Below are 19,641 nucleotides of genomic sequence, written 5' to 3' on the forward strand. Positions count from 1 at the left end.
TCTCCCTCTGCCTGTGGCCCTGCTTCTCTCTGTGTCTCATGAGAGCAAAATGTGGGACTCGATCCTGGATCCAGGGATCACACCCTGAGCCGAAGGCAGATGCTCAACCACTGAGCCACCCAGGCATCCCAGCCACTCAGGCATCCCTAAATAAAATCTTAGAACACACACACACACACACACACACACACACACACACACACACGATAGAAAACACCACAAGCAAAAAAAAAAAAAAAAAGATAAACAACAAAATGGGAGAAAGTATTCACAGCATGTATCATAAACAGCTAAAAATCCAAATCTATAGAGAAGTCTTAATAACTAAAGGGAGAAAAATATCAAAATCTTGATGGAACAAAATGAGCAAAAGACATAAATGGACAATTCACACAAATGAAAAGATATTCTTCCTCACTCATAACAGAAATGCAAAACTACACCGAGAAACCACTTCTTACCTATGATATTGACAAAAACGAACACATTCTGTTAGTGAGGCTGTGTTGAAGCAGGCTCTCTCATGCATTGGTGGTGAGAAACCAAATTGGTACACATTTTTTTTGGGGGGGGGGAAGTTTGGCAATATCTAACAAAAAGGATATTTTAAAAATTATTTCATTTTTGTTTTCATCATGATAAAGTAGCTCCTTAATCTCCATCACCCATTTCCCCCAGTCCCGCCCCCCCTCACCTCCCCTCTGGTAACCATCAGCTTGTTCTCTATTGTTATGTCTGTGTCTTGGTTTGTGTCTCTTTCTTTTTCCCTTTGCTCCTTTGTTTTGTGTCTTAAATTCTACATATGAGTGAAATCATATATTTGTGTTTCTCTGACTTATTTTATTCAGCGTTAGCAACCCCATCCTAGACATTTACCCTAAATATTCACTTCCAAACAATATATGCACAAGGTTATTCACTGCATAACTGTCATTGGAAAATACTGAAAATAATCTAAATGCCCACACAGAGGGGAATGACTGTACTGACTATGGCAAATCTATACATGGACGACTATGCAGACATAAAAAGGAACGAAGAGCTCTATGAACTGATATGGGAGGAATAAGAACATATACATATATCTGCTCCTTTGTACAAAAAGAAACACTGTAAGAATAATCTAGAAACTGACAAAATTGGCTACCGATAGTGGATGTGAGGGAATAGGATAGAATAGATGGGTGGGGAGGAAATGGACAGAAGGTATAGGGAAGGGACACTTACCCACGGATGCCATTTTTATGGTTCTGACTATTGGAAGTATATCGTATGCACACACACAAAAAGAAATCAAGAAAGAGATAGAAAAAAAAAACCCCAACGCCCCCCCAAAAAAACCCCCCAAAAATTAAAAAAATAAAATAAAATAAAAGAAAAGAAAAAGAAAAAGAAAAAAAAAACCCTCCAAAATGGAATACAAACTGAAGGAAATGAATCTAACTATATTTCAAAATAATAACATAACCCAAGTAAATTTTGAACACTGACTTTTAAGCGTATATACCCTTTGGCTAAAGACAAAAAGAAATGCAAACAAATATTGAATTCGAGTGAGTAGGTTTATTTTTCATAGTGGTATGGGCTAGCAATTCTAAAACTATTTTCTGTATATTCTAGGATTGAGGAAATAAATCCATGTATTGTAGATACCAGGAGCTAGGTTTATCACTGTAAGAGAAATGAGTTATAAAAATAGAAAGAGAGATGGCTGGAAGAATTCTGTAGTGTGGGATTGGAATTAGGAGCATTAGTACAAAGACAGATGGATAAATTGATATATTGACGGGTGATAGATGGTAATCTGTGTAAGATGGGTCTTAAAGCAATGATATCCCAGTAGCGATGACCCTATTTATACCCAGATTTCAGTTCCTAACTGTCATTTTCCACTAGAAGAATCCAGGTTTCTTGGAGAAATGATTGATTGATTCTAGGGCTAGTTCTGGGACTATGCAGGATGAGTATGGAATTCTCATGCCATCAAGAAAAACAGGCTGATGGGAACATATCAAAAGCACATAGGAGCCAACCCCTAAAGGGGCTCACTGGCCAAACCTGTGCAAGCGAGACATTAAAATCATGCTCAATGAATAAAATAAGAATCCATAAATCCGTACCAATACAAATACATCAAATACATAAATCCACAAATGAGGAAGAAAAGGGGAAACTCTCTTTACCATAGAATTCCAAGTGAGAAATTGAGAAGACAGTAATGAACATAGAAGAAATGATCAGCATTTGGCAACTATCACAGTAGTAATAATTGAATCATAGTAATCATTGATTCAGGTAAGAATCATGAATGTATGTAAAAGCCAGTGGGTGAATGTTTGATGAAAAGCAGGATATTTATATAGACTCAAAGGGTTTTCCCCACAAAATATTTATTACTACAAAGTAAAAATACTAATTTATAGGCGGGAAACCTGGCAGATACCACCTTCACTAAATGATCAAAATTACAATCAGTAATGGGGCAAATCAGTATCCTGTTCCTTCTATTATGGCACATGAAGAAGAATCTATCACTTCTGTGCTATTCCTGCTCAAAGTCCCTGATTCTAATCATGGGGAAACAACAGACAAAACCAAACTGAAGGCTATTTTACAAAATAACTACTCTGTATTCTTCAGATATATCAAGATTATGGAAGTACCTTCACCCTCCAAAAAAAAAAAAAAAAAAGGTTGAGGCATTATTATTAAAGGAAAAGAAAGACACATGATTGCAACACACGACTGATGAACGTCTCCTGGACTGATGAGACAGCAACATTTTCCCCCCTTTTGCGATAAGGGACACTTGGAAGACAATTGGCAAAAGTTCAGTAAGGTTTACCAACAGGATAATAGTATCAATGCTAATTCCATTCATTTTGTTTATTGAATTATTGCCGCTTTTGAAAATATCCTGCTTTTTCCCAGAAACACACACTCAGGTATTTACAGGTCCATGGGCATTAGGTCTGTGACTTACTCCTAAATGATTCATTGGGGAAGACCCCACCTATCTCTCTAGGTATCTACCTATTATGAAAGAATAAAAGCAAAGAAGGAAAACAGGGAAATCAGGATGAAGAGTGTATGAAAGTTCTAAAATTCCTTCTATAAGTCTGAAATCATTATTATTATTTTTAAAGATCATTTATTTATTAATTATTCTCTCTCAGGAAGAGAGAGAGAGAGAGAGTGCACAAGTGGAGGGGTGGAGGGGCAGAGGGAGAGAATCTTAAGTAGACTCCTTTCTGAGCACAGAGCCCAACTTGGGGGGGGGGGGCTCGAACCCACAACCCTGAGATCACGACCTGAGCCAAGAGCCAGATGCTATAACTATGCGTCTGAGTCACCCAAGTGCCTAAGTCTGAAATCATCTTGAAATAATTTTTTAAAAAGATCAGTGAGGCTGACTAGCCTTGCCGCCTGACATGTAATAATACGTCATTTTCTAAGGCACAGATTTGTGCCACTCCAAGCAAGGATGGAGGATATCGGCAACAGACCAAAGGGCTGGACAGCCTCGCAGCCCACCGTCCACACCTGCTTCCCATCCGTCCTCACCGATAAAATAGCTCCTATGAAGGGATAAACTCTTTGTTTCTTTGTGAGAAATGCCCCTCACAGAAGAAGGCTGAAGGTTAGTACCAACAACAGAACCCAGAAGGCAAGATCAGGGTCCTGGGCAGAAGGTGGGCACTTCGGATGAAAGCACAGCCTGTCACACGCAGTGGGGACACGCACCTACGAGGTGAATGAGTCCACCAGACAAGAAGAAGCAGCAAACGGAGAAGCTATTTTGGCCAGTACTGTATTCCTTGAAGAAACCTGGCTCAACGGGTCATGGATGCAAAGCTGGCGATGTTAGCGTGAGGCTGAGGCTAAACTGAGGAAGCAGGTGCCCTCTGGACCAAGAATGGGGATGCCAGGAGCATGGAGAAGCAGTGACATAGAGCCATTCCTGGAAAAGTATCAGGAGGTTTTCAAATCATATGTCATGGGGGTATCCGAGAACCTGGGGGTGTATATAGGCCCCGAGGCCAGGTCTGTTGGGAACACCGGCACACACACACCTCAAAAGATGGGAACTCAATACAACAGACTCTTGATGTTTACAGGGAAGTTTCCTGAACAGACTTCAAGAGCTTGCTGTTCTAGACTTCTGTTACTTAAAAAGTTGTAGCACTCCGTATACGTACGTTTCTACCTCCTGACTGAAAAACCTCTCGACCCTTTGTTAAATTATATTCAATTGCTGCTGAAAAGCCGTAATTCACAAAATTATAAAAAATGAGAAGGAAATGCTTTAAATTAAACCCTGGATCCCCAAAGATTGGTGCGTATGATAATTACAGTCCACTAATAGCAGCTGGCTTTCTTTTGAGGAATTTTAACATATTCATTGCAGAAGTTTGGTTATTTCTAAAGAACTGAAACAGTAGAGAACTACAGTTCTCTATCCAATTAGAGATTAGCTAGTTCATGTATTTACAACCCACTACACATTTACAAAAACAAAACCAACAATGCGACATTGTACCTCAGAAAGGGGCATTATGTGATTAATCTGCTCTTTATGTTGGGAGTATGAACATTTTTCCCTACTGAGATGCCTGATTTTGACTTGTTCCCAGGGTGCTTGGAACTCTTTTCATAAGAGGGCTTAACATTGAAATTACTTCTTGTGTTAAAATCCAATTTTTCCCCTGAATGGACAAAGACAGGAAAAGGGTCCAGAGCCAAAGGAATGCTTTATAATAAGCACAGGCATTTTTATGGTTGAGAAACTAAATTATAGGCTTGTTCTGACTTTTTATTCTCCTAGAACCTCACCCTTCACATTTTTGCTAGTCACTGTCACCACTGAGTGGCTTTTCCGATTCTGTTTTTGTCAATACTTCTTTTAGGGACTTATTCATTCATTATTATCTTCACTTTAAGCCATCAGAAACAGAGACGGGGTAATGCTCTGGTAAATCTCCTCTGTCTTAGATGCAATTACATATAACTTTGGAAAGTATTATGGGTAATGTACATATTTCTTTTGTGTCTAAAGTTGTTTTTAGAGTTGACTGAGCAACTCATTAGCAAAAAAAATCATTAAGCATCCAATACACATACACAGAGTATATATTTTAACTTATCATGTACTAAAAATAAAAGCTTAATTATTTTGAAAGCTTCCAAATTATTCATAAATCCATAGACACTATATAATTCTTCCCTTTAAAATGTACAATTCAGTGTTTTTTTAGTACATTCACAAAGCCGTGCGATCATCACCACTAATTTTAAGACATTTTTATTACAACAAAGAGAAATGTCATACCAATTAGAAGTCACTCCCGATTCCACTCTATAGACCCTAGCTATGACTAATTTTCTGTCCTGACTCTACAGATTTACCTATTAAAAACATTTAATAAAAAATGGAATTATAGAATATGTGACCTTTTGTGTTTGGCTTTTTACCTACCATGACATTTGCAAAGTTCATCCATGTTGTAGCATATATCAGTACATTCCTTTTTACATATAAATAATTTTCCACGGTATAGAAATAAACACTTTGTTTCTACACTGATCAGCTAATGGATATTTAGGTTGTTTTGAGTTTTTCGCTATTATGAATAATGCTGTTATAAACATTTACTTACAAGTGTCTGTGTGGACTTGTGTTTTCATAGGACTATGTTTCTCTTCAGTATATACTATGGAGCAGAACTGCTGGGCTACATGATAACTCCATGTTTAATTTATAGGGAAATACCAATTTGCTTTCCAAAGAGCCTATATCACTTTGTAAAAGTTTTTATTGAAATTCTAGTTAATGTTCAGTGTCATACTAGTTTCAGGTATACAAATATAGTGCTTTGACACCTCCATACAACACCCTATACTTATTACAAGTGCGCTCCTTAATCCTCATCACCTACTTAACCCTCCCCTACCTACCTCCCCTCTGACAACCACCAGTTAGTTCTCTGTAGTTAAGAGTCAGCTTCTTGGTTTGACTCTTTTGCTCTCTTTTTTCCTTTTGCTCATTTGTTTTGTTTCTTAAATTCCACATGAGTGAAATCATATGGTATTTGTCTTCCTCTGAGCTATTTCATGTAGCATTATACTCTCTAGGTCCATCTATTTCATTACAAATGGCAACATTTTATTATTTATATGGCTAAGTAATATTTCAGTGTGTGTGTGTGTGTGTGCGTGTACCCATTCATCAGTTGATGGACAGTTGAGCTGTTTCCATAAATTGGCTATTGTAGATAATGCTGCTATAAACATCAGGGTGCATGTATCCCTTTGAATTAGTAGTATTCTTGTATTGTTTGGGTAAATACCTAGTAGTGCAATCACTGGATCACAGGGTAGTTCTATTTTTAATTTTCTGAAGAACCGTCATACTCCTTTCTAGACTGGCTGCACCAGTTTGCATTCCCAAACTGTGCGAGGGGGCTCCCCTTTCTCCACATCTTTGCCAACATCTGTTGTTTCTCGTGTTGCTGGTTTTAGCCATTCCAACAAGTGTGACGTGATATCTCGTTGTAGTTTTGACTTGTATTTATATTATTAGAGTCAGCTTAGTAATATTGCAGTGAGCTAATCTCGGTCTATATTCACAAGAGATATTGGCCTGTAGCTTTCTTATAATGACTTTGGTTTTGACATCAAGGTAATATTAGTCTCATTGAATGGGCTAGGAGTATTCCCTTCTTCCATATTTTTTTGGCAGGGGGCGGGGCGGGAAAGGTTTGTGAAGAATTGGTGTTCTTTTGTAGATGGGAGAATTCACCAAAAAGCCATCTGAGCTTGGGCTTTTCTTAATAGGAAGTCTCTCAATTACTTAGTTTCTTTGCTTATTATAAATCTATTCAGGGCAGCCTGGGTGGCTCAGCAGTTTAGAGCCACCTTCAGCCCAGGGCGTGATCCTGGAGACCCCGGATCGAGTCCCACATCGGGCTCCCTGCATGGAGCCTACTTCTTCTCTGCCTGGCTCTGCCTCTCTCTCTGTGTCTCTCATGAATAAATAAATGAATGAATGAATGAATTAAATAAATAAATAAATCTATGCAGTTTCAATTTCTTCTTCATTCAGTTTTGGTAGTTTATGTATCTCTAGGAATTTGTCCATCTTATCTAGGTTAACTAATTTGTTGACATACAACTATTTGTAATGTTCTTTTATACTCCTTTTTTTGTAATGTGGGTTTTCTCTATTTTTGTTTTTCTTTTACTTAGATCTAGCTAAAGGTTTGTCAATTTTGTCATTCTTTCCCCAAAAAAATCCACCAACGTTTGGTTTCATAATTCTATTGTTTTTCCATTCTCTCATTTATTTCCCCTCTGATCTACATTATTTACATCGTTCTGCCATCTTTGAGTTTAATTTGTCCTTTTTCCAGTTAGGGTTTGGTTATTGATTTGATATCTTTCTTCTTTTTTAATATAGGTATGTTAAATAGCTATAAATTTCTAAGCATTGCTTTAGATGCGTCTCCCAAGTTTTGATATGTTTCCATTTACATTCATCTCAAAGTATTTTCTAATATTCCTGTTTATTGTTTGATTCTTTGGTTATTCCATCTCTTTGTGAACTTCTAAATTTTCCTTTTGTTATGAATGTATAATTTCATTCCACTGTGTCCAGAGAACACACTTTGTATGATTTCAATCCTTTTAAATCTATTGTGACTTGTTTTATGGCCTGCTATTTTGTCTATCCCGGTGAATGTTTCATGTGTACGTGAGAATGTGTACTCTGTTGTTATTAACTGGAGTCTTCTATAGATATCTGCTAGGTCTAGTTGATTTATAGTCTTAAGTCTTCGGTTTCAGTGCTCTTTGTCCAACTGTTCTATACAATATTGAACATGAGGTACTGAAGACACCAGCTATGATTTCTAAACTGTCTATTTATCACTTCAATTCTGTCAGTTTTTGCTTTATGTACTTTTGGGCTCTGTTGTTAGTTACCTACATGTTTATAATTCTGATATTTTCTTAATGGATTGACCTTTTTATGATCACATAGCATCCTCTCATAAAAGTTTTTGTCTTAAGATCAATTTCGTCTGATATTACTATAGACACTCTAGCTATTTTTTTCTTTGGTTATTGTTTGCATAGAACATATTTTACCATCCTTCTACCTCCAACCTATTTGTATCTTGATTCTAGAGTCTCTAGTAGATAGCATATAGCTGGGTCAAGAAAACATTCCCGGGGTGTCTGGGTGGCTCAGTCAGTTAAGCATCTGACTCTTGACTTCAGTTCAAGTCTTGATCTACACACCCAGTGTGGACCCTACTTAAAAAGAAACAAACAAACAAAAAATTTCATTCTGTTAATCTCTATACTTAGAGAACTTAATCCATTTTATATCTGGAAGGAGTTATTACTGCCATTTTGCTATTTGTTTCCACATGTAGCATATCTATTTTGTTCCTCAGTTACTCCATATCTGCCATCTTTTATGGCACATAGATATTTTTTCATGTAACATTTTAATTTCTTTGTTGTTTCTTTTACTAGACTTTAAAGGAATTTCCTTAGTGGTTTTCCTGGGTATTACAATCAATCTGGTTTGGATTAATACCAATTTAATCTCAATAATATACTAAAACTTTTGTCTTACATAGCTCCATTCCCTTCCTCTTCTCTTATGCTGTTATTATCATACAAATTAAATCTTTAAAAATTATATACCCATTAGCTCAGATTTATAATTATTGCTTTTGGGCAGCTGTCTTTTACTTTTGATTAAATAAAATCTTCAAAAAAAAAAAAAAAGAAAATATCTGAAAAAGTGCCTTTGAAAATGTGAAGAACTGCAGAAGTAAAAGGTATTACTGTGGCCTTTTTTCTGATATATTTATCTCTAAGTATAATACCTTCCAAGGTTTAGTCAAAAAGAAATGAAATAAATCAATAAAATCAGTTTTCTTCCCTAAATATAAGACAGTATTGTGACAACCTTGGGACTTCTGCATAATAGAAGGCTGTATGAATACCTGTTGACCTTGAAGCATTTGTTGTGCTCTCAGCTTTAAAGCAGAAATGACACCTAAGCTGTTTACTTCCCAGAACCCTGATAAAGGACCACAGGAGAAGACACATGAAGGGTCCTTGTGAAGCTCCTTACAAATCTTACTTATTAACAAAATAATTAGTATAGATAAATAAAAATAATAAAAACTCTTATTGTTTATTACCTACACACCTGAAGTTGTACCATCTTCATTTGAACTTTGCTTGGGGAAGTACAATGAGAATAAGTAATTTATCTCAGTTAAACCTTCTGTGGGCTACCTTTTGTGAACAGAGTGTCACAATCACACTGTGAAAACATTAATGGTTACGGACATGTCACCAAAAACAACCTTGGAGGGGGAAAAAAAGTTGTTACTTACGCTTGGCTTTCAACTGTCCAAGGATGGAATTTTCTCCTCTACACATGGTCCTAGACACATGTAAAGGAAAGAAATAATTATGGAGGTTTCAAAGGAACCAATCCCAACTGCAATATCTGTTAAGTATAGTCCTAACCTGATTGAAAACAGAATAAGAGCTTTTATGAGAAGATGCTACACGGACTTTTAAAAAGCTAAAAAAAAAAAAAAAAAACCACCTGAATATCACTTTTATAACATTACTGACGAGACAAGATAGCTGTTTTGAGGTAGGTAAATGGAAAAGTCATGAAATTGATGTTAGATTTCAGTAAGAGGTGCTATTTTAAAAGGATGGGCTATGAATGAACTTTCTCTCTTAGAAAATTTGGTGACAGCAAAGATAAATTTAGAATACCTCAATAGATGAGAACACTTACAGACTCACGCTACTTTCAGAGGTGTTGAAAAGGGCAAACACTTAGCAGAATAATTTCAGAATTAAACTATATACTGAGGCTGTCTCTGTAAAGTCGGCAAATGCCTTGAAAGTGAAAAACAGTCTCAAATAACTGACTCTGCTAATGATTTTGTTTCTCACAACTCCGATAACAGTCAATGAATTATAAAGACTGACAAAACCCAAAAAATTCTATGCTCCATCTGCTTGCTCTGTGAAAGTAATTAAAAATACAGTTACGCCTGGGAAATACTGATATTCTTAAAGATGATGCCAGCAAATAGAGATGTTTTTGCATAATAAAAGGTTAGAGTTTTAGTTGAACAAAAGCCAAGGATGTTATTTCATTCAGCTGGTTCAAACCCAAGGAAATAGTCATCGAAAATAATTACAATTGACAATATTCCAAAAATAATATTAGAATGGCAAACGAAGTGGATGAAATCCAATTAAACATTATGTCAGCGCCTTAAATACACGAAAAGCTTTGTTTGTCGTGTTATAAATCAGATAATATTAGAAATGGGCAAATCTTCAATCAAAGCATATAGACCAAAACATAAAGTTTTCTCATACTGTAACCAGGCAAAATTACCCTGAAGAAACTAAAAAAAAAAGTCTTTACTTGAGATTTTGGCAGATGGGTATACCCCAAAAAGTCAGTAAGAAATGAGGGGATTAAAAAAAAAAGGACACCCCCACACAATGGTGCCTACAAATTGTTCCCACTAGACCCTCGCATCCTCCAAGGGGTACTCGTGGGGCGAGAGGCAGGAGGGCATCTACGCCCCTACTCACAATTTGACCAAGGGCCTGAAGCCTTATCTGCTTTACACATTGGAGGTTCTGTGTAAGCTCTCACTGGTCTCCCCCCACAAAAGAGTTTGATTAGAAAGGTGGGAAGCTACAGGTGGTTCTAAAAGACTAGGGCTATTAAAAGAAAATATCAAGGTTCTAGTCTTTTCTTGGGCTTAAAACAAGTATGACCCTGAGCAGGGCTCTTTCGTATCTCAGGTCAGAGATCTTGTTCTTGGGAGCTGGGGTTCCTACCCAGACCTGTCCACTTACCTCTTCACTGCCATTCTCTTTCCCAGAGAGAACGATAAGGGTACCTTTCCATCATTTTCTACGCCACCTCTCTGTCTGCTTATGAGACATACCTCCCAACCCCCTTCATAATGCCCTGCTGGCCAAGTCTGAAGCTTCATGGGTCTTTCTGAGTAAATATGGCCATTCTCCTTTTAGAATATTGAGAATAGGATTTAATACTTTCCTTAAAATTTTAGCAAAGATATGGCAGAGAAAGCAGAATTAAAATTCCAGGAGATGGGAAAGGACCTTCATACTTCATTTACTGGCAAAGGCCATCATTACCAACCTTGTTGAAAACCTTGCCACCTAAAGAATCATAACCAAACACATAGAAATCATACTACTTTAAGCATTTAAATTTTTCTTCAAAGAATATGGAAAGCTCATAACTACATGGTAGCTTAAAGATAGTTTTTACATCAATATTACATATAAGTATACATATATACTATATATATGTATATATATTTGAATTTTATCAACTAGTAAATAGGCCAAGATTCAAAAGTAAAATAAAGTGTTCATCTGTTCAACCTTCCTGAATAGATGTGGAGAAACATTTCCATTCCTTTCACCAGCTTACGTGCGTGACTGATAAAAAGCTGAAAAGAGACAACTTTAAAACGTTGGCACCTGTAGTTGAAGTGCATTATTGCCTGCAGAGCATTTCCTCCACCGGTTGAAATGTCTCCTTCAAATCCTGGCAGCAGTGGTATCACAACATACACCCGGTATCTCTGGCCTTCCCTACAAAAGTCAGATGCAGAGCCATTCACCAAAAAATGATAGCTAAGCCGTTCACGTGGTTTTAGAGATTGAGCTAATGGCTTTCTACAATACGTCCTATCCCACTTCAGGGCTTGGAAGGTGCTGTTGGATTGGAGACCGGAAGCTGTTATCCAGGCAACAGTTCACAATAACCTAAAAAATAAGCTGAACTTGGCAGCAGAGTGGGAACTCTACTCACTATCTCTCTACAGCATGATGTTTCCTAGGACGAAATCCACGGTAAGAACCCATGCATGGATCTCAGGGAGGTGGGGGAGGGGGCTGTAACAAAATTTTGAAAAAGATGTCATCATGAGAATTTAACGAATAACAAGTTATATCCATTAGTATCTTGCTCAGAGCCCAGCAAACAGCAGGCATTCAGTTAATGATGGTTGAGGCGATGAGTCCCCACAGCCTCGATCTCAGGGGCAGAAGACACACTGGTCCCAGCATACTTTCCAATGCAGAAATGATCACTGCTTAGAAAACTGGTTCTGCTACAAAACGTTATCCTGGGCCCTTCAAGAAATTTGAGTGACACATGATTGTTTAATTCCTCTGCATATACAACTCAACCTTTCTTGGCCTACCGTTCCAACTGACTGAGGACAACCTTTGAAAGAAAAGCCTTCGAGGAGCCTTTGCTGCTCAATGATGTAACAAATGAAAGAAGGCGGTGGGGCTACTTACTTGGATCTTCATTCAGAAAGTAAAAAATTTGTGGAGAACTGTGTTCAGATAGGTGTCACTAGTTGCAGGCAAAGCTGTTAAAGTCCTTGCTTGTCTCATGTATAGGAAACACGGGAAGAAGTGAAGGCTGGAAATGCCTGTGCTACCCATGGGGTCCATGTATCTGGGAGATCCATAGTCACACAAAGATGCTGCTACTTAAACTTTTCTTAATACTTAATTTCTAAGGATCATTTTTCTTCCAAGCAACTACATTTTTCTTTCATGGGACTATTACTCCCCTCCGAGGGGTCAGATTGCACGACAACGTGTCAGGACGCCAAGGTTGTTCGTATCAGGGCAGAAGTGATGGCCAGCACGACAGAGTCTGGAGCCCGTGAGCCTAACTGCGGTGCTGAGGAACAAGGAAGGCATCGGAATTCGGTCATTGCAATGGCATGGATTAATCACTAGATGGCAAACATAGTTTGAGTTGGAAAACCGAATTTTGAAAAAATGTAAACTCTTCAAGTTCTCCGCCTGATAGGGGTAAGAGGCTCACATCCTTAAATGGTAAACAAGATAGTGGGAAAGAAGAACAGAGAGAATGGCTAAGCTCTCCCCCCATCGCCAGTATTTAAAAGTCCAAGTGAGTTAAACCAGACACTTAAAAATGGACACCACCTGGCCTCAACTACCTTTCTAGAATTGCCTTCCCATAGGATCTTCCCACACCCACAGCCCAGTGCCAGACAACTGCCCTGCTAAGGAAGGTTGGCTCATCTGCCCTCTGGGTCTGGAATACCCCTTTCTGCTCGCAGAATCCTACTTCTCCTTCCAGGGCAGCTAAGAGGCACCTGCCTTGGTCAAGCCATGCTGACTCTTCCAGTCAAAGCTGGTTTGGTCCTGCCTCTGCATGCTAGTGGCATGGGGCAGGGATGCAAAGCTGGTTTGCTCCTGCCTCTGCATGCTGGTGGCAAGAAACATTCTTTCTGCCTTACACGATAGTGACACACTGATCTGCTCCCTAGGCTACATGATAAGCTCTTTTGAAACACAGGACGTATGTCCACATATCTTTCTATTTTGGGGGCAGTGCCCAACAGAGAATCTTTGCACACAGTCTGCATGCTGTACTATCTGCTTAGGGAGAAGGGGGTCAGGTGGGAAGAATGCTTGTTTCTGAGAAGCTTCTGGTAGAGAAGAGAGTAAGCTGCAAAATGAGTTTTAGTTTAAATCACATTTTAGTTGAATTTTTATTGTGGTAAAGTATATATAACACAAAATTTGCCATTTTCACCATTTTTAAGAGTACTTGTTTGGTGGTATTAATTCACATGTTGTGAACCATCATGGTATCTAGCTCTAAAATATTTTTAGGACCCTCAACAGAAACTCTGTGATAGTTAAGCAGTAACTCCTGCATTGCCTCTCCCCTGCAACCCCTAGCAAGCTCTCATCTACTTTGTGTCTCTCTGAATTTGCCATTCTGGAAATTTCACCTAAGTGTAATCATACAGTATTTGTCCTTTCATGTATGACTTATTCCAACTAGCTCACCATCCTCAAGATTCATCCATGTATCAGAAATTCCCCCCTTCTTGTAGCTGAATAATACTGCATTGTAGGTGTAGGGCACATTTTGTTTATCCAAATCATCTGTTGATGGGCACCTGGGCTGTTTCCACCTCTTGGCAATTGTGAATCACCTTGCCGTGGATACTGTCCATAAAGAACCTCCATCCCTGTTTTCTGTTTTCCTGGGAATTGATCCAGGGATGGCACTGCTGGGTCATATATTTATTTTATATTCAGTCTTTTGAGGACTCACCAATTAACTTATATTTTCTAATGGGTAATATATTGCTCATAGGACAAAATTCAAGAGTTAGAGGATTATATGATGACAATAAAATTCTCTTTCTCTCCTTTGTCCTCAGGCACTGTTTTCCCTCCCTGAGGGCAACTCCTATGACCTTCCATGTTCTTCCAGAAATAGACTATCAATTTCTAAGCCATTTCTTCTATGCAAATGTTGGAATACTATAAACACATTTATGAATGTTATGTTTATTTATATGCCTGTACATTGTCCATTTTTTAACAAGTGGATATAGTATTCCACATACAGCCTTACCATAATATTTAAAGTGTTTCTCTATTGATGGGTGTTTAAATTGCTTCTAATTTTTTACTCTTTCAAAATACCTATTTTATTATGCATGCTGACCCACGTAAATCATTTTTTCACAATTGTGAAACATGAAGGCCACTTAGGAGTGGTACCACTCCTTAAACCTAAACATCAAGTATTTGTGATTCTGTTTGGAAAAGGTGGTTCCCTTTTATTGTTGTGTTCTAGGAGAGCAGAAATGACCTCAAAAGAGACCTCATATGTAAGATACTGGGAAATGGCCCATAAAGATCTTATGTCCACAGATAAAATATTCTTGCAAATTTACTTTGTAAGAATCAGAATGTTCAGTTTTCTTGTTCTTGGGACTCTTTGCTTCATATCAAGGTCTCTGCCTTTTTATAATGCAGCAGTTCTTGAATTTTCTGAATGAGGACATTTTTAAACTGTGTTCAGCAAGTTAGCAGAAAGGATTTAGATTTTCACTGTTGTAGAAAAGGGGGCCTTTTAATTTCAAACCATAAAATTTTGGCTGAGTTTAATCCAATGAAGAGAAAAATTCTACACAATACTTTGTCCAATCTCCCTCCTTGATCCAATCCCCAGAAGACAACAGTTCTCCGCTGCCGAGGATTCTGAAACACTGCATCCTCATAAAATTGGGGTGGTGCAAATGATAGCTATTAGCTTAGGGCAAGAACCTGAGCCCCTAATGGGCAGAATTATTTATCATCTTAAAAACAAGATAAGAGCTAGTGGGTTCAAAGCCATCATGCAAGCAATTGTTTCATCCACTGCACTTCAGAACAATTTTATAAAATTGCATTCTCAGCCTCTTTGTTAAAATAAGTTTTCTTTCAAAAGTCACAAACTTATGGCAGTGCTGTGTATCATATCTAAAAATTGGAAATCCATGTTCAGTAATAGGGGATGGCTAGCTAAATAATGTTACAGCCGCTCAAAGAGTGAACATTTTGCAGCCACGATAAATGACCGCTGTGATGACTTACCAGCAACAATACTTCTGGTCCTGTGTTAAAATGGCCCTAATCCAAAGTTACAATTACAAGACAATTACAGATGTAACAGGCTGATGCAGTAACTTTTCCCCTTAAATGCTTTCTCTTCCCCCACCCTGTGACTACAGAGAAGGAGGCAGGTGCTGCTCCTAGGTGGCACCCTCGCAAAGGAACCATGACACACGATATCAACGTCTTAGATCTGAGGAACTAGATAGAGATCCTCTGGCTGAGCTGAGAGTATAAAGAAATAAGAGTGAGACTCGCCCTCCTCCCCTCTTAAGCAGAATTCCAGGGAGGACAGGACACCACCTCACCTTTCAAAAGGACAGGGGAGCCACGAGGATCTGAGTGTGAGACATAATCTCACTTTCCAGGGAACCCCAGAGAAGGTACCCTGGCCTTCATGATGCAGCAGCAACAGAGGAGAGGCAGGTCTGAAAGGAGAAGGCGGAGGCCCCCACATCACACTAAGCAGATACCAGCATAGGCCCAAGAGGGACCAACACTGAGGGCCAGAGGCTCTTCACAAAGGTCCAGGGCCCTTGACCATCCTTACCGGGTATGGGGTGTATTGGGGAGAGGAAGGGAGGAGAGGCTGGGTTGTGCCTGAGTGAGAGCATACAGAGCAGAAATAGCCAATAGCAAGAAATTGCTGAATTTGGCCACATTTATCAGGAAGTGAGTAAATTAAATTTCCTTCTATTGTGTGGAAATGGGATTTGAAATCAGAATTCAGATGAGCTATAGAAAAAGGAAATAAATCATAACTCAATGAAAATATATGTGTATTAATATGGACCAAAAAGAAATAAGGAAGTAAAAAGTGAGTTTTCAGGATGGTGAGAGTGTGAGACTTTTCATACTTTCCATTTTTGTGATCGCTGGAATGTTGCCTGTAGCTTTAAAAACCGAGCACTAACTCACCACCTAAATGGTCATGGCTTTCCTCTCCATCATCCTCCTTGCTCTTCCCTCAGGAAAACCCCTCTGCTCCTCCCCTCCACTCCCCCCTTGATCATGAAGTGCTGTCAAGAGAAGTGGGGCCGCCGAGAGTGGGGTCTCAGGATCTGTAGAAGGCCCCTGAGGAGCTCGGCATGCTTCTCCAGTGATGAGATGCTTTGTTGTTTGAGACTTGGGGATTTATAGATCATATTTCATTGCTATAAACTTCCAGAGCTGATATAAATCCTATCATTGTGGATTTTGCAGCAGCGAACGCTGCCAGAACTAAGATCTGTGGTTGGGGCAGAGTGGTTTTGTGGAGAGAACTTTATACCGCAGGGGTATGGGCTATGCGAGAATTGGATCTGCAGCTTCTCGGTGGCTTGGGACAAAACCCCTTCTATTTTATGTTTGGCAAATCTTTTCAAGTGCAGTAGCCTTTTCCAGCCTTCAGCTTTCCCATCTGCACAGGAGGGAGTTGGCTAAAATCATTGCTAGTCCACTGGAAATGCTGGCCCTATTCAGCAGTGAATTTGCATATGATACACATGACTTTATAGATTATAGGATAATACACATTGTGCATGCCCACACATGTCATTTTTTCCCCATTGGTTATGTTTTGGAAACACAAGCTTTTACATGTAAGAGTGTTGAAGGTAGTCCAGCACATGTGACTAAGACTTCACTCTTGACTTGATAAACTTTGCCAGGCAGGTCCCTTAGTCACCCTAAAATAAGATCCTACAAAATGATTGCCGTCCTCCACCCTGTGCTAATCTTCAGGTCTCTCCTGAGAATCCCATTTATATAATTTTTGGAGTCAAACAAAAAGCAATTAAATGATCTAAATCAAAGGTTCTGCTGCCATGATCTCTTGTCATCTCTGACCCGGTATAACCTCGTCTCCAGGTATCTTACAGAGCTTGGAGGTTAGCCCACGAGAAAAAGAATACAAATCCAGCCATTGTCCTACTTACTCTGCACACTTTTTGTTCTTTCTATTACAACTGCAGTTTAAATTTCTTTAAGGGGGTGCTTCTGAAACACACCCAGCATGTCCTTTCAGCGTGGTACACAAATTATAGGATATGGTAATTACAGGAGGCAGACTTTTCTGTAAGCCAGAGAATGTCTCACTTACCAAGCAATTACTTTAAAACACGGAATGTTCATCTGATTTATTTTAAAATCAAGTATCTCTCATAGATTTCTGGGAGGCTTAATATGGGAACATTTCAACTTCCCTGCAAATGAGGGGGAGCTTGAGGCTGAGTGGGTACAGGGCACAAGGTGAAGTTTCTGAAGACATGGTTTCAGTCTCAGTTCTACTCATCGAGAGCTGTGTGACTCACATAGGTCGCCTAACCTCCCGGGGCTTCTCTGCCTCATCTGTAGAATGGGAGAAATTATGCACCCACTTCATAAGGTAGGTGTGTGAAGTAAATAAGCTATTGCATGTAAAGCACCTCAGATGTGGAAAGGCTCAGAAACTACTTGGTAACATGATTATGCGGTTTACAACCACTGATTTCAATGAGAAAGCCTGTACACCTTCAACGAATTAAAAAGGAAATAGTACCTAAAATTAAAATAAAATAAAGCAAAACTGAATTTGTTTTATGCTAGAGAATACCTTCTATTTTATTTGACATTTGGCAGAGGAGAGGCTTATCAAATCAATAATAAGGAATCCAAAAACTTATTCCCAGGAGGAGTGGGCAGCTATGGATTTCTGGCAGGACACCTCTGGACAATGTTTTAATAACGTGTTTCTATTTGTCACAGGATGAACAAGCACCTGTGCTGGAAACCAAAGGAAGCTTCATGGATACTGCAGTAGCCATCTAATAATTTAAAATAAGGCAGCTGAAAAAAAATAAAATAAGGCAGCTAAACATCTCTTTATTTAAAACATTTGTTTCTATCATAAATGTTAATTCTGAAATAGCTGATCTGAGTATGGCGCTTCTTTACCCTTGCTCAAATTTACAGTCAGCTCTTTATTTCCAGAAGATGAATTTCCTGAAAATAACATTATAATTTCTTACGTAAACTGACCTGTAATGGTTTTTAAATTGCCTTCACATTCATTCATATGAGCTAGATACAATAGGTATTATTTTCTTTGTTAGCAAAAACAGAGTGAAAGGGGAACTGATAGGCTGGAAAGGTCACATACCTATAAAATCTTTTTTTTTTTTTTTAAGATTTATTTATTTATTCATGAAAGGCAGAGACACAGGCAGAGGGAGAAGCAGGCTCCCTGTGGGGAGCCCAATGTGGAACTCGATCTCAGGACCCCGGGGTCACACCTTGAGCCAAAGGCAGTCGCTCAACTGCTGAGCCCCCCCAGGTGTCCCCACATACCCATAGATAACTGAGCTGGAAAGAACCCAAGTCTCCAGACACCTGCTCCCCAAATTATTCTAGATTCCCCAGAGGAGTGCTCCCCACGCCATGCACCCCTGGGCGAACTGCAAGCACTGTCTGGCATGGTTCTACAGTTACAGAAAGCAGGAAGAATTTGAGCCATTTTCAAAATTGTGTATTTTTCAATGAAATTTAATATTAAAATACAGAGGCATTAAATCAACTGCCTATTTTCATCGCATGTATCAACTCTGTGTTGATAATCGTGCAAAATGCACTCTCTCACTTCCTGTTTACCAAGGCAGCAGCTTTATGCATGTCAAATTTCCAGGAGCAAACCTGTTTCATCCTCAGAGACCATTTATTCATGGCACGCTCTGTTTCAAAATTTCTACCTGGATCAGTCAGTTTGAACTCTTTCTCTTGGCTTATTCAAACATGGTATAAACCAGTTGATTTCTTCCCACTGATCTGTCAGATTTGAGTTGCCAAAGACGGACTTCCAGCAGGTTGGGAGCTGGTCTCAACTCCAGGAGAGTTGTACTTAGTAGAGGAGACCTTTTGTTTTCTGCAGAGATTCCCACAGCCACTCTCGGTTTGTCATGGGATGAACAATGTTCTGAGGCCCTAGGTCATGGATCAGAGCATGAAGTCTTTCCGTTTCTGCAAAGAATGATGGCTGTGGAGAAGGAACCAGGAGGAAGTGAGGAAAGCAGAGAACTCACTTCAGAGAATTGGTGTTCCCTGGATTCCAGCACTGGCGAGAAAAATAAAGTCTCAGCC

General features: G+C 38.9%; 1 protein-coding gene across 10 annotated transcripts in view; it reads right to left on the minus strand.

Moving 5' to 3' along the window:
- PLD1 (phospholipase D1) overlaps positions 1–19,641 on the minus strand; it is a 204,424-nt gene that overhangs the window by 24,795 nt on the left and 159,988 nt on the right. For all 10 annotated transcript variants that reach the window (XM_072808073.1, XM_072808075.1, XM_072808074.1 and 7 more), the window contains 2 exons: positions 11,581–11,694; positions 9,417–9,466 (listed from right to left, as the gene is read on the minus strand). In XM_072808073.1, coding sequence (XP_072664174.1) covers positions 9,417–9,466; positions 11,581–11,694 — 164 coding nt within the window. The remainder of the gene's footprint in view (positions 1–9,416; positions 9,467–11,580; positions 11,695–19,641) is intronic.

Source organism: Canis lupus, chromosome 31, assembly GCF_048164855.1.
Source record: "Canis lupus baileyi chromosome 31, mCanLup2.hap1, whole genome shotgun sequence".
Classification (NCBI taxonomy): domain Eukaryota; kingdom Metazoa; phylum Chordata; class Mammalia; order Carnivora; family Canidae; genus Canis; species Canis lupus.